The 15003-nt window shown below is 41.5% G+C and overlaps 2 protein-coding genes and 1 long non-coding RNA gene across 6 annotated transcripts in view; 2 read left to right on the forward strand and 1 right to left on the reverse strand.

Moving 5' to 3' along the window:
• Window positions 1–15003, forward strand: part of LOC114875837 — a 53116-nt gene that overhangs the window by 4708 nt on the left and 33405 nt on the right. The window contains exon 2 of the long non-coding RNA XR_003789300.2: window positions 5333–5380. This is a non-coding gene — a long non-coding RNA (uncharacterized LOC114875837). The remainder of the gene's footprint in view (window positions 1–5332; window positions 5381–15003) is intronic.
• LOC114875829 (prolyl 4-hydroxylase subunit alpha-2) overlaps window positions 1–15003 on the reverse strand; it is an 84423-nt gene that overhangs the window by 3825 nt on the left and 65595 nt on the right. For all 4 annotated transcript variants that reach the window (XM_029186565.2, XM_046288540.1, XM_029186566.2 and 1 more), the window contains one exon: window positions 1543–1865. In XM_029186565.2, coding sequence (XP_029042398.1) covers window positions 1543–1865 — 323 coding nt within the window. The remainder of the gene's footprint in view (window positions 1–1542; window positions 1866–15003) is intronic.
• Window positions 10423–14342, forward strand: LOC114875828 (probable helicase with zinc finger domain). The gene is made up of 5 exons (XM_029186564.2): window positions 10423–10866; window positions 11093–11778; window positions 11964–12620; window positions 12704–13219; window positions 13306–14342. Exons 1-5 carry the CDS (start codon window positions 10653–10655, stop codon window positions 13969–13971), a joined length of 2739 nt encoding a protein of 912 aa, XP_029042397.1. The 5' UTR covers window positions 10423–10652; the 3' UTR covers window positions 13972–14342.

The following is a 15003-nucleotide window of genomic DNA, read 5'->3' on the forward strand; positions in this document are numbered from 1 at the left end:
GCCGCGTCAAACCATGGAACTTTATCCCTTCCTTTCTCTTTCCATTTTTCCTTTACGAGAAAAGCTTGCTTCGTTAATTAATTTCTGCCTATCCTTTTTTCACCGTTTACCGCTCTTTTAGACGCAACAGTGGATTCAGGAGACTTGCTTGGAAAAGGGAAAATATCAAAGTATATTTTTCGATTTTCTTTTACAGTACACCTAAATTAATTTTTCTAAAAACAAACGTCTCCCTTCAACGTTCGGCGTCTAGGTTTATTTCGTTATAAGAGCTTTCAAAAAAATAAAACGAGGTTTACGGGGGGATTTGTGCGACTGTAATGGAGTTGCAAATTGAATCGCATAAAGAAGATACATTGCAACGGCTATATAAAATACGGGACCACTGGTTTATAACTTGATCGTAAACGAACGTCGAAAAGAGGCTTGAATGTTAAATCTTATAAGACGATTCGGTACTTTGAAATATTCCCAAAAGTTTGTATGATAAGCGGAAAATAGATTGGGAAGACAATTTACCATTGGATTTAGTTCATTTGCATTCATTCATTTGTATTCATCATTTCGTTCGGAATTCTTAAAATATCGAATCCTTTTGTAATTTGGAATTCTGACCCGAACTCGAAGAACGATAAAAGTAGAAGAGATAAATTTCTCCTCCATTCAATATTCATCGAATTCTTCTTTCGTGCTCGATAAATGATGCAGAGAAAGGATCGATGATAAAAATCACTCTGCTGTCGCGGTAAAAGGTTGAAAAGCCAAGGTAATAAAAGGAGGGATAAAAGAGAGGAAACGCGTCGTCGGTGACATTAGAAACTGCGAATTGCTACGGTATTTTCGCGAAGCAAAATTGGCGAAAGGTCGGCAGAGAACGGGGATAGGACGCTGAAAAAGGAAATCACGTAAATTATTCATTGCCGAGGATCGTTAAGTACAGGTAACATCGGCAGCCTCGATATCCCTGTCGATTCGTAACATTTCAACCTTACTCTTGGCTCAATAAATTTAATAATTCACCAAGGAGAAGCTTTTACTCTGTAACTTTAACGAACAATTATTAAAATTAGCTGATAAAAGTGGATTTTTGGATTTGAAAGAAAAATGGAAAAAGGATTCTTCATTTCCACGTACAAAATTCCGAGAGAACAATAACGCTTTTGAAAAAATCTCGTCTCAGGTATTCATTAAAGCCTCGTTTCGCAGCGGTGTTGATTTTCCTGAATAAAAGCTGGATCGTGAAATTAGGTCTCACGATTATGTTTGCCATGTACACGTTTCGAGGAAAACCTTCTAAATTATTCATCTGAAAGCCTTTTAGAAAATAATCTGCAAATTCTTCCACTATTCTTTTCTTCCTTTGATTACGTTGGCTATTAAACGATTCCATTGATGGTTCAACGATTTATCAGTCAGACCAGTCTAGGACACAAAAGATCGAGGAACGATTGATTCTTCTTAGAATTGCCACTGAGTTGGTGGTTGAAATAAAAAAATTTAATAGAAAAAGAGGAAAAGGAAGAAAAAAAGTGAAGTACGAACCGCTTAATCCGGTGCTGTATTGAACTCCATTCAGCACGCCTCTGGCGACCTGTGCAGTTTCAAGTTTGTACGTGTCCTGTAGCCTCATCAAAGCAACGGCAGCGCCATTAAGGTCTTCGTCAGTTGGGAATTTAAGGTCGCTTCGTGAACTGGTGATATTCGCGACGAAAGATTTGCCCACGTCCTGGGTTATCAGCTCTTCGACCCGCTTCCAATCGGTGGTCAGTCTTTTCACAAGCAGATAAGCGTTGATTGGATTCGACAGGTACTGCTGAATGTTCCTCGAAGCTTCCTCGTGCTCTCTCGCGTAATCCTCTACATTCCTGAAACAACCAGATTTTCTTTCTCTTACTCAAACGTGTTCGTACGAAATTCACTCGTGCTTTGGCTCGAACAAAATTTTTTTTTTTTTTTTCTTGGACAAAAACCACGAAGCATTAAGAGATTCGATGTATGGAAAAGACACCCTTTTAAATTGAATCTCCTTTTGGCTAGGGGGTTGCCACCTTCCTTTTATCTCTATTCTGCAACTTCCCCTCTTTACTATAATTCAGCAAATGTGCCTCGCGATTCAAGGAACATTTTCACGACACTTTGCGCAACGACCATTTTATTTCGCGCCATTTCCTCCCGCGTTTTACGTATTTACATTAGTCCCGAGATAAAGATTATAAGGAATTTCAGATTTCATCGTATCGTTGAAACGATTTAAAGATCCCGGTGTTTCGTGACGTTCCATTTGCGATCACGTTTCCGAACAAAGACCGATAATCCCTGTACGTACGTGCACCACTTCTCACACCGGTTTCCTGCCTTTAAAGAGAAATACAAAGGACTTGGCAAGATGACGAGGGAATTATTCAGTCCTGTTCTCCATTTTACCGGCCAGCCTGTAATAGGCAATAACTGCCTGACGTAGATAACGAGCAGTCCGACCCCTCCATCCCTAAAGGGACAGAGATAATTCGCGAAGATCGTTCTAGCGCGTGGAAAAGCCAACAGGGAACTGGCCATCCCTCCTCGACGTAATAATACGTCGTCCGACGGGGGAGGCGCGTGGTTCGCATACAGATTCACCAGAATCTGATTAATTCCTCTACGATTGTCCGTTTTCACCCCGTTCTTGCATAGATAGGATAGACCGATACTAGAAATCTTACGCCTATTAAATAACTCGTTTCATTGTCAGATAAAATTTCACATCTTAGAAAATAGAAATTTTAATTTCTTTTATATGCACATACATATGTTAGGAAGAAAATGCATCGAACGATATCGTAGCGATAGAATTGGCGAATATCCCTCGTAGATTATCCGGCTATCGATAATCTGAAACTCCATTTGCAACGCAAGAATGCCAAGCGATAACGCGAATCTGGTGGAGAATGTTCCGATCCGGTCAATCAATCAGACCCGTATCGGATGCTGGCCATCATATCCGCTACGAATTACGTCGAATTAAAGTCACGATAAAGCGTTCTGTTTCGGCCGAGTTTCCATTTTGATCGCATTTGCATGAACGTTACCCCCCCTCCCTCCCTCCCTCCCTCTCGTTATCTCGACCGAACCGATCACGCAAATGGCCCTTCTCTACGCCCTTCCACTGTTCTCAATCTCGTGGTTGAACGACCGGATAAAACGACAGTCGAAAGAAAACGCGTCCAACCATCTCCGTGGCATCGCCATGGGGGATCTTTGATTCAGAAAATACATTCTGCCTTTCGAAATGAAATTGTCCTTTCCTATCGGCCATCTGACTCTCCTCTTCGTCTTTCTTACTATCTCCTTTGTCTATTCTTTACTATTTCAGATAACGATTCTTTTTCATCCTTACACGATATCTTTCCCTCAAACTTACACCTTTTCTTTCTTTTCAACCCATTCCAGATACTTTGACTGATAATTCTGTAGAAAATATGAAAAATGTTAAATAGCTTTAAGTATCAATTAAAGCGTTAATTTTAATACGGCCTTGGAACACGGACGAAAAGTTCTAATTTGCTTGCCATCACGGTTGACCACCTCGCATCCCTCTTTAACGAGGGGGATGAATTAGTCGTTCGCGTTGACGAAACGCTCTAACGAGCAGTATTTTAACGTCGACACGCTCGATTTCCACTGGCCTGTGAAATTATTCAAGCCATCGAACATTCTTTTCAAGAACATTTCCAAACTATTAGATCGCGGCTAGCGACGACGACTGACAACTGACAATCAGACGAATAATTAATTATCCTACGATAACCAGAAGCCGGATTGAGAGGATATCTTTGTAGAACTGACTGATGAATGATAAATGATTTGGTTACGCTGCAGAGTTTGAAACTGGATCGAGTTAATTGTTGAAACGATATTAAAGTTAAAGGCATGCAACACGAGAATCAGTTAAGTACTTTCATTAATTACTGAGCTTTCAGTAGATCCTTAATTTTGTTTCTAACAATAAAATAAATCTGGCGTCAATTAATTCATTCTTGACACTCCGAAGCAAACAGTTCTTATCGAAATGAATATTTCAACGCAAGTTACTCCGAATAGGTGCTGGTAACAGCTGGTAAATGCACGTATAAATACAGTGCAATTTGTGCAAGGTGCGTCGTGTCGACACAATTATCAGCATTTCGAGCGTCGCCTGCGTCACTTCCATGCTTCCTTTCCCTGCAATTTCCATCATGGAATCGTCCTGATGAAAATCGGCCTCTCTTCTTTTCTTCAACTTAATGGAATGCTATTGTATGCGAACGACAGCAAAGTGTTGACGCGAAAATTTATTATCTATTAGAGAGGTCTGTGCCGTTCGAAATGGCCATAAACTGGGTAGAAAGAAAAAGCTGGAAAATTGGAGGAACTTGAAATTGAAATTGAATTTTCTTCAATTTCAGTAATTTCAATTAGATAAACAATAGGTAAACTGTAAAAGTTTGCAAAGAGAATGAAATGGTTACAATGGAAATGTTTTTCTAACGCGTGTCGTCTGTATAGAGTAAGCTGGAAGTTCTGTCAGACAATTTATGGGGTTACCTTACACTTCACGGTAACAAAAGGTGTTCTGAAGTTATTTGTCATAGAAACTGTATGCACCAAATGCACGTAGTCACACGATATAGATAAATGTGGACAATGAGAATGACAAATAATGTACGCAAGTAAGTAAGAATGAGAGTAGCTTACCGTGTCACAGCGAGTGATTACTTTTTTAAAATATCGCCAACAATTTTGTATTTTTTACCGATGCAAATTATGGTCACTTAAACGATTGCCTGATCCATCAAGAACGATGAACGCGTTTTCAAAGTATTAAATCTTAATTTTTCGACACGAACGGTGTAATTAAAATTAATTATATCGATCACGGAGTTGGTGGTAGACCAGAAGAAACAGGAGGAAGAAAAATGGCAGGGAATAATCCAAGGGTTGAGCTTAATGGTGGTTCCAATTAAGATAATACTTCAGCCGGTTTCATCTGGATGAGATAGGGGTCAGAGGAAATCGGAGGAAAGTCTGCGAAAACCGCGTGTCCTTACGGGCATCGTAGACCGTCTCCACGGAGTTGTCCTGCGGCTCGTTTGCCCCGATGCGATGGAAGCAATTAAAATAATGGCAAGTTTCACGGCCCGGCTCGACTACGTTGTTCGAGCTTCTTTAACGGACGCTGGAAAGTGGTCGACACCGTCGCGTCTAATCGATGTAATCGAAAAAGATCTTGCCAACTTTGTTTCGCGATAAGAGTATCGTGTATCAACGTATCACGAGGAATTTTTAATTAACGTTCAATTTCTTTTGGTTTCAGGTTTCTGTTAGCAGAGGGTGCAGCCTGCTACGACGGGGAATAATTTCGGTAAGTTGTTTCCCGCATTTCGAATAAAATTCTAGAGGAGGTGATTAAGTACACGGATGTAGATGCATTTAGCATTTTAGAGTATCGCTACGCGAAACTTTCCGCATTGTTCTCCTCGTCCTAAGTACCTCATTTGTACTTCCATTATCTTTGGCGTAGTAGCCTGTTGCGGAAAAAGCCAGGATAAAATATAGTCATGCGAAATATATTTCAACGCTTACTTACGTTTTAATAATCGATAAACCTTTTAAAAATTTCTATAGCCTATACGCGCAGTATGATTGATTTATTGTATTTTTCAAACGCTTGGAAATGCTTTTAAATTTACCAGCCACTGGGCTGACAGAAATTTCGATTCTACACCTTTACCAGCGTTCAATGGTATCACGTTTAACACCGATAACGCGTAAACCAAATTCTATTCATAGACCGATCTGTTCCCAAAGGGAATTCAGTTTGAAAGGGATTAAAATATCCGTGCACAAAAGTGGTTTATCACTCTTTAAACGCGATGTTCCGCAAAATCGATGAACATTTTGTAAAAGTGTTCAATTATTCAGCAAATGTACGTCGAATCAATTCTACAATTTTTACAAATCATTTGCATTGCTGACATCGAACGTTCCTTCTATCACAGACAATATTTTTTAATTTTTTATCAAAGCCCTGCTCGCGATAACCTGCTAAACACGAGGGCAAAGTTTATTGAATATCTTAGCGAACACGGTGTATACGTGTGGTTCGCAACGAAAGGGTTAATAATGTAGGAAAGCTAGGCTCTCGGGATCCGATAAATTATTCCCCGCCATTAGATCCCAAGAGAATTATTCGATTAAATCTTGATTCAACGGGGACGCGATCTTCCGCGTACATCGGCCGCGACACGTACTCACGCTATCCTGGTGTCGCGCCGCGCCGCGCCGCGCCGCGCCACGCCGGTTTTGCTTCCTGCCGAGCACCAGGAATCTTCCTCGCCCCTGTTAATCAACGTACTTACCAGTGTCGCGGAATAATTGACCGAGTCGGGGACAACGCAACGGTGAACGGGAACACGCGTCAGCTGTTTTTCGACGCGGTTTCCCTCCACTGCGAATTTCGACGACCACGCACTTTTGCCTACGCCACCCAATACGAGAAAAGGGGAAAAGCGAACCCCTTGATTATTATCCTGTTGCTTCGCTGTCGGTTATTTTAATTGACACGTCGAATATTGGCTAGCTCCGCGACATCTTTCGTTCTCATTATGTATTTCCAATCCACCTACCGATTGATTATATTTTTCTTACGCAAAAGCAATTATCGAAACGCCCAGCAGAGAATTTCGAAAACCCAATCTCTGATTGAATGAAAACATTTTACGCCAGAATTCTATTGTATTGTTTGGTTGAATCGATCCGAAACGCGTCGCGTTCGCAGCAATTATTTTCCGAAAACAAGAAACGATTAATGAAACTCGAAATGACGTTGAAACCGGAACACGGTTGCAATTTAAATTGCAAAGCTGCATTTTCTCGGATAATGTGGGAAGCAAATGATTTCAGGGACGAAAACGAGGAGCGTTAGTCACGAAACGGTTAAGCACGCTCGAAATACAATACAGCTCGAATCGGTTTCCGTATCTTGATGGACGAATCGCATGAAAATGTCAAAATTTCCTTCGGTTTCCATGCAACTCGTCAAAGATCTTTCTTTCTTTTTTCTTTTCCCAAAATATAAGGGCCGCATGTTATGCTAATCTTGTAATATTGCCCTTCTTCTTTCGTCGATGAGGTTTTATTCAAATTCTTCCTGAATAAATTTGCTAAGTAAAATATTTCAAAAATGAAAAGTGGGAAAATGATAACTTGAAGAATGATAAATCATCGTTAACTCGTTGCTTAGAGTTGCAAAGAGGGATCGAGTAGCTCTCAATTAAAGGGGGAAATTGGAATCGATAAAGTCGGCAGGGATTTCTTTCGTTCTATTCGCAGACAGTTCGATGTCTGGCGGAGTATCCAATTACAATTGGACCGCGATTCGATCGCGATATCAACTTGGTGGCGGAAGATAGGGACATCCCCGACGCTATTGTCCCCGGCGCGACACAATGGCCACCGACACGGACGCCTTTCACGCTCTGTTATCTCGCGTTGCGGGGATCCAACACTTTCTCCCTTTTCGACTCGATGTCACGCCCCCGCCTCTTCAATCGTTACTTCTTGCCAAACTTCCAACACTTCCCTTTCCATAACTTAACTACGAGTAAAGGTAATTAAGAGCCACTGATTGAAAGTAAACAAGAAGAGTGTATTTCTTTGGGTCGAGCGGGGCGAAATTCTGTCTGCAGGATGTAAGCTAGTCGTGATTCGTCGCAGCTGCGGATGTCAGGTGAACGGGTAAAGTCAAGCGCACCTGGCTCGTTTATTCGACTAATTTATACGACACCTCGTCACTTACGGTGACTAACAGCGGTCCGGCATCGAATCGATACATCCTTTCGACCCCCTACGACCTATCGCGACTAGCGGATGTTTGCGCCTGTTTCGAGGTTCCATTAGACTTTGCTTCTTCCATTGCGGTCGATTTGATTTTAGGCATGCGAGTGACAACTAGAAGAGTGTTTCTGATATTCAATTAATGAGCCTTTAGGTATCTCGAAGGGACGTTTGAAAGAAGATAATGCGAAGGGAAAGTTACCTAACGATTTTCATGGAGAAAATTCGAATCGCAGCGGATTGAAGGAAACGAACCGTTCGAACGTTTAATAACTAAAGTTGGAGAGACATTAACTGAATTCTATTGTTGTCGCGTCGTCGGCGTTGAATGGGGATTTGATTAAAATTTTGTTTAAACTCCGACGCGTCGGCGGAGTCTGGTCACGGAATAGAAATTCATTTCACGAGTAATAGATTGTTCGTTTGTAAACGCGTATCGTGGTTGGAATGTTTTATTTAGGATACAAACGTTAGTGATTTTTTGAAAAAAACTTTCATAATTTTTCCTAACGCAAGCCAGTCTGAAAACTGGATTGTCACATGGTGTATTTTGTTGCTTCAGTAAAGGGAATATTCTTTCGGGATGTACGCGCGCGAACCAATTGATAGAAGGGCAAAAAAGATTTCCTAATAATTGACTGATACGTAAGCCGGTTAGGGGATGGGGTGGCACGGAACGGTGCAGAGAGTCGATTAAAAAAGTGACCAAGCCTCGAGTACACGTCCGTATCGTGCACATTTGCCTCGTGCCCGAGGGAACACGTTGGAGGCGCGATAACGACAGTTCTTTATATTCCAGCTCCGTTCAATAACGAATCCTCTCGTTAGCGCGATTTCAACGTTTTCCCTCGATCCTTGCTATCCCCGTTTTCGATGACGCCGGACGCTCCACGTTCCACGCTTTCTCTCTATCTCTTTTTCGTAGTCACCCTCCAGCGATCGCGTACGCGACAGATTTTAATTAGCGATATAAGCTAGCGTTTCTTTTAGGGGTGCGCGGCAACTTGAGAATATTGGCTCTGCTACAGTTGGGAGATTTTTCTTAAGACGGGGTTGAGTCAGGATTCGCGCGCACCCTCTAGCAACTCGCATCTCTCTTTTTATTTTCTCATTGTTCGTGCTCTGGAACAACAATGACTTTCTTGGTATATTTTTATCGAGACCTCTATTATCCGGGAGCTTCGTCATTTAAATCGCGAACCACGGATAAATTTATCGTCGACCGGGTTACTCACGACCCGTTGTCGCTGGCTGTTCGCGAACTTCCAGCGATCCGTGAAACGTAACGAGGTAAATAGAAAATTTCCGTGATAAGAACGAGCCAAGTCTTTTTTTTCCTCTTTTCCTCGCGAAAAGGAAGCAATTGTTTCTTTCGGTTTTTTCACGTCGGAAATGTCTTGAAAAGGATAAATATTCCCGCTATTCTTCCCAGTTTTTGCTTCAGTATTTTTTGATTTCTTCCGATTTGTTACCGTCGAGAATTCAACGGGAGGAACGCGACATAGATTTATTCAACGCAACTTTAAAAAAGAGGCTTTATTTCAATGGTATAGTTTATATTGCAAATTCATTGTTCAAATTCTGCGATTAATATTTTAAATTGGAGCAAACATTTCTTGCTTCTCGCAGTAACGAGTTAATTGTAGGTAACTGATAAGTTTTGTGATCGTAAAGCAGGAAGATACATGTATCGATTACTTTGAAGCAAGCCACCTCGTAGCCCATTTCACACGCCTCTTTCGAATATCCTCGGAACAAATGCGACAGGCCGTCGAACGTTGTATTATATTTCTTTAGGGCCCAGGGGAAAGGAAAGTTTCGAAAACGGACAAACAGTTTACCTGGTGTGAGTAGGAAACTGGTCAGCTCTCCTGACTGCCAGATTTCCTGCCATTTTTTCCCTCCTCTTTTCTTTCTCGTGGCGTCGGGGTAAATGGAATAGCCTGGTATCCAAGGGGAATACCTGGAGGAACGCACGAAATGGTCGATTCGAAAGCTTTCAACTCGCCGGGGCTAACCACCGATTCCACTCCTCTGGTTCTGCATTTCACCCCCTACGCGTTGAGACTCTTCAACCATCCCGCCACCCTTCGTTCTACTCTCTCTTTCTCCCTTTCACCCTGGAAACCCTTCAACAGACCGCATGGATAATGGCGATCGTCATTTAGCCACTTCCGGTGGTTCAATAACGTGGCGCGATTTACATGAGAATCTTCTTTGGAATTTCCATGAGATTGCGTGTCGACTTGCGAGAGGCCGTTTCGCGTCCAGTTTCTCATTTCTGTTTTTCAACTTTTCTAACGCACTTTTCTAATCTAATTTCGAATAAAATAAAAGGGATGGTCAGCCGAGGGATAAAATGATTTAATAAAATTAATAAAATGATAAAATAAATGAAATGTAGATGTAAGTTTGATCGAAGCTCATCCGAGGGTGTCCAGTCTTGTTGCATCTGTAAGTAGTCACTAGTACATCTTACTTATCTGGCGTCGAAAAGGTCGGGATACCGTTGGTAAGCTGTGAAATCCTGCGGTAGCCGCAAGATGGTGGGCGCAGCGCTTCGATAGCGTTCGCGTTGCGGCTGCGTAAACGGAACACTGACCTGTCAGTAGTCGAAAGCGTTGTACTCATCGTGGAATGATGGTACGGCGAAAATGCGCTATGAAATTTGCGTGTTTGTTGTGTCTGGGTTAGGTTTCAGTTATATTGTGCCGAAAAAATGTAAAACCGTGTTTGTGTTCTAATAAAGCAACGTGTGTTCGAATTTCGGAAGATATTCAGAATTCGGAGCGGCCATCATGGCTAACTGTTCGCTTAGAGTCAATGGAAACACAAAGTTTTCCAGCTTCGCCGAGAAGGTCCACCGCGATTGGATTAAATCGAAAAATCCTGAAAAAATAATCGTCTGTAAGCAATCGGAGGACGTGTTAATTGTTCCCGATAACAATCTTTGTTGTCGATCGACCTGTTGTCATGTCATTTATTGTTGGAATTTTCACATTCTGGCGCGTGGTAAGTGCCATTGTTTTTTCATCGTGTTTATAGGTGTTTATACCTGTTAACAATTGCTTATTGTTGTTTGCAAAATCGATGCGTGGAAGCACAGTGAGAGTCTAACGATCAATATTTGAATAATTGTTATCTTTAATTGTAACATTTCTTTACTATGTTAATTCCTTTAAAATTGTTTTAACTGCAGAGTATAAGAAATGTGATAGAGCTTATTACCTTTATCTAGGTAAACAATTACAAAAAGTAGCATTAACTTTGGACGAGAACCGTAGGAATTTTGCTATAAAGTCAGTTTTCTACAATACCAATGAAATTGGAGTTACAAACGGCCAAGAATGGTGTAGCACAGAGTTAGATGCGATGAATGCAAAAAGAAATGGAAGCAGCAAAATACAATATTATGTGAAAATATGTTTTGTTGCCAATCAGTACGGTACTTATCGCCAGAATATTATTTTTTATTTTGGAGAATATCCTGTGATACTCGAGAGGATGTGCGTGGACTGTTTGCCAATCGAAGACTTTTCAAGAATTCACAAAGCCACCAACTATCAGTTTTCGCAGAATCCAAAAACATGGATCAATGAAACAACATTAATTTGTCGATTTAAATCACCGTTTGTGCCACCAAAAGATCCAAGGGAAGAGAAATTGGCTATGATATATCCGTATCCTGATAAAAATAATTTCTTTTTAACTCAACAATCCCTTACGGATGATCGCTTAACACCAGAAAATTATAGAGGTCGTCTTCACGAACTGATTACCGTCGAAGAATTAGCTAGACACGAACAAATTGCCAGATACAATGAAATCACGTGTATGCGCCTACTTTGCAATTATATTTTGGCTTCCACAGGTGATGCGTCTACTACCGTTAAATATGCACCACCTGGTGAGCTCTTTGCTCAGGTGCGAATTTTTTTTTAGCTATTATACGCTTCTTTTTCTTTCTCTCTTACTTTTCTATTTTCACAGATAGCATAGATACGTTTAGTTTTGCTTTTTATTAGTATACTCATACATATACATATAGCATGTTTGTCCGAAAACTGAAAACTATAAAACGCAAAATGTATGATAAATTTTTATCACAGTTACCACTAAGCCGTAGTATCACAGAAGATACAAAAAGCGGAAGACTGTTCCTGAGAGGTTGCAATAGAGTACTTTTCAAGAATCATAATTCGAACATAATATTCGAGGCGCACATAGAAGACAAGTGTACGCAAACCGTATACGTGAGATTGTCGAAAATGTGCGTAGACACGTTACATTTGGTGGCAAATACAGATCTGGAAGTGCAATTGCAATTTGTACTGAATCGTTTGCCTTCTTGCGAATGGCATAAAGCTGTAGATAGCTTGCCGGACGTAGGTCTAGTTTTTCTAAACAAAGCTCATCGAGATATGAAAGAGATCGGTACTGTCAATCTATCGGAGACGAATACCAAGCATAGCCTGTTTAATACCGAACAGAAAAGAGCTCTAGCAATTATCACAGCCCCTATTGAGATCTCTTTACCACCAATTTTGTTACTCGGACCATTTGGAACAGGAAAAACGTTTACCATTGCTCAGGCTCTACGACTCTTGCTTACCAGCAGTTCCGAATACAAAATTTTACTTTGTACCCATAGCAATAGCGCGGCCGATCTGTACGTGAAAGATTTTTTCGACTGCTGGTATAAAATGGAAAAATATCCACGATTGAAACCCGTCAGAATTTATTACAAGGGTCGAGCTAGAAACACGGTACGTTTCCTAGGGAGATGAAACTTGTCCGTCTTCCTTGATGCGTTATTCCTTTTTCGTTTCGTTTCATTGCGATATTTCAGGTACATCCAGTGGTTCAAGAGTACACACTGATGAAAGATAACGGGACTTTTCGCGATCCTACCGAGGAAGATCTTCAAGATTGCGGATTGATCGTGACCACTTTGACCACATCCAGTTCATTAACGTGCCTAAATTTGTCGTTCACTCATATAGTGATAGACGAGGCAGCTCAGGCGTTAGAATGCGAAGTTCTTATACCCCTTTCGTTAGCCACTCCTCAGACCCGTCTAATTCTGGCTGGCGATCAGATGCAACTAGCGCCAGAAATTTATAGCGATTTGGCGAACGAACGAGGTCTAGGGGTGACCCTGCTCGAGAGAATCTATGGGACGTATCCGCCAACGCATCCGTGCAGGATACATCTTTGTCAGAATTACCGTGCCCACGGGGACATCATCAAGTACACGTCCGAAATGTTTTACGACGGGGTCGTAAAGCCTGGTAACAATTTATTGATGAAACATCCTGTATTAAAACCGTTGACCTTCTATGCCGTTCAGGGTGAGGAAGTACAGGTACGTTTACGCGAACGAAAGAAGATGATCGCGTTCGATGCTTTTATATTCTGAATGAGATGATTGTTATTTTCTGTTTGCGACAGGGCGTCTATTCAACAGGATTCGTGCACGTGATGGAGGCGCACGAGATAGTGAATCGCGTGTTAGAATTGAAAAACAGCTGGCCGGTGGATTGCTGGGGACCATACGGGGAAGGATCGATCGGAGTTTTATCTTATTACGCGGAACAGGTGCAAAGGATACGAGTCGAGTTACGTAATCGCAAGCTGTTCGACGTGTCCGTCGAGAGGGTATTGAACGTTCAAGGGAAACAGTTCACCGCGGTGTTTATCAGCATCGTTCGAACGAGAAACTCGTGCAGATACTCGGCGGAGAGAAACGTGAAGGACTATGGGTTTCTAACGAATCCGAGGCTGTTAAATACAGCCATAACGCGAGCCAAATGTTTGGTCGCAGTGGTCGGAGACCCGATTGCCCTCTTAACGATCGGCTCCTGTCGAAAGCTTTGGCAAAGGTATCTCGAGATTGCCGATATCCACGGCACCGACCAACAAACTCTCAAGTATCATCTCAGCCAGATTCCTGAACTCCCATTGGCTACGCCATTGAACCCATTGGCGCAAGAGTTTGTACCAAGGAACAATTTCTCCCTGGTCGAGTACGTGCCAGTACCGATGCTCTATCCGATTTTTCATTATACCGATACGAGACACGGTGGTATCATCGATACCAGTTCCACTCGAAATTGAACTGACTTTTTTCAACTGACGCGTCGATTTTTAGAGATATCGGGATGTTTCCTACTTTCCACTAACTTTGAATGGATTTAATTGTTGTAACTAGTATTCCGGGCTGATTGGTTGCCCTCGAAAGTTGCTGTTCGTCGTAGACTATACTGATTTTTTTCTCCTATTTTTTTTCCTTTTTTATTTTTTAGATCTGTTTTTAGCATTTATTTTTCATTCGAACGAATCATTGAACGCTGAAAGGGAATCTGTGAATTTTTCTTTCTCGAACATTTATACTCTTCGTTGTACAGGCAGAATTTTGTGATAATCGATCGATTTGTATATACATAAATAACATACGTAAATATATTTTCTTCCACCAAGCAGAAAAAGATTCTGGTTATTGTCACCCCCAAAGTTATCCGTCCTTTTTCCTTTTGGTTTCTAGCAGTTGTAAAAATTCATTAAGTTTAAGAGGCAGCATTCCACGCTCTACGTTGATATTTATTCTCGGTTGTAATAAAGGCGCGCTATATTTTCTCGTTACTATTTGTATATACGAAAAGCCGGAAACAAAAGGAACGCGTCTGCCTGGTGTTTGCGGTTCGTGGCTCGCGTTCGCAGCTGGAGGAGTGAAATGGTCACGAGCCACGGACGACCCTCGAATAGCTGAAGAGGCAGGTGAAAAGCGAAAGGTACTCGAGCGATTCTTTTGAAAAAAAACGCGGCCGGCTTCAGTTTCGCGCGTCGAATGAATGTGGCCGACGCGAAGTCGAACAAAGCAGCTCAGTTTGCTTTTATTTTGATAATTAAGGACCACTCTGGCGAGCATTACGAGCGGTCGTCTTCGAAACAAAGGGAACACTTTTCATTCGATCCTCTTTCAACGATCTTCCTCGTATTTCCTTCAAATTAAACACGGAATCTTGCAATAGGGCGTAAGGGTGGTGGGTAAGCAAGGTGTTAAAATAATTTGCCTATGATATTACTTATTACATAAAGCGATAAAGGTAAAGTAAAGAAAGATTACAAGTTAAACTCAATTTCCCGCTA

Source organism: Osmia bicornis, chromosome 2 (genome assembly GCF_907164935.1).
Source record: "Osmia bicornis bicornis chromosome 2, iOsmBic2.1, whole genome shotgun sequence".
Lineage (NCBI taxonomy): Eukaryota > Metazoa > Arthropoda > Insecta > Hymenoptera > Megachilidae > Osmia > Osmia bicornis.

What these genes read in the sequence shown, in the direction of transcription:
- LOC114875828 (XM_029186564.2), top strand. Translation starts at nt 10,653, where the DNA reads ATGGCTAACTGTTCGCTTAGAGTCAATGGAAACACAAAGTTTTCCAGC. An exon ending in TTTTCACATTCTGGCGCGTG is followed by an intron (nt 10,867 to 11,092) that starts GTAAGTGCCATT and finishes ACCTTTATCTAG; the next exon opens with GTAAACAATTACAAAAAGTA. An exon ending in TTCAGGGTGAGGAAGTACAG is followed by an intron (nt 13,220 to 13,305) that starts GTACGTTTACGC and finishes TGTTTGCGACAG; the next exon opens with GGCGTCTATTCAACAGGATT.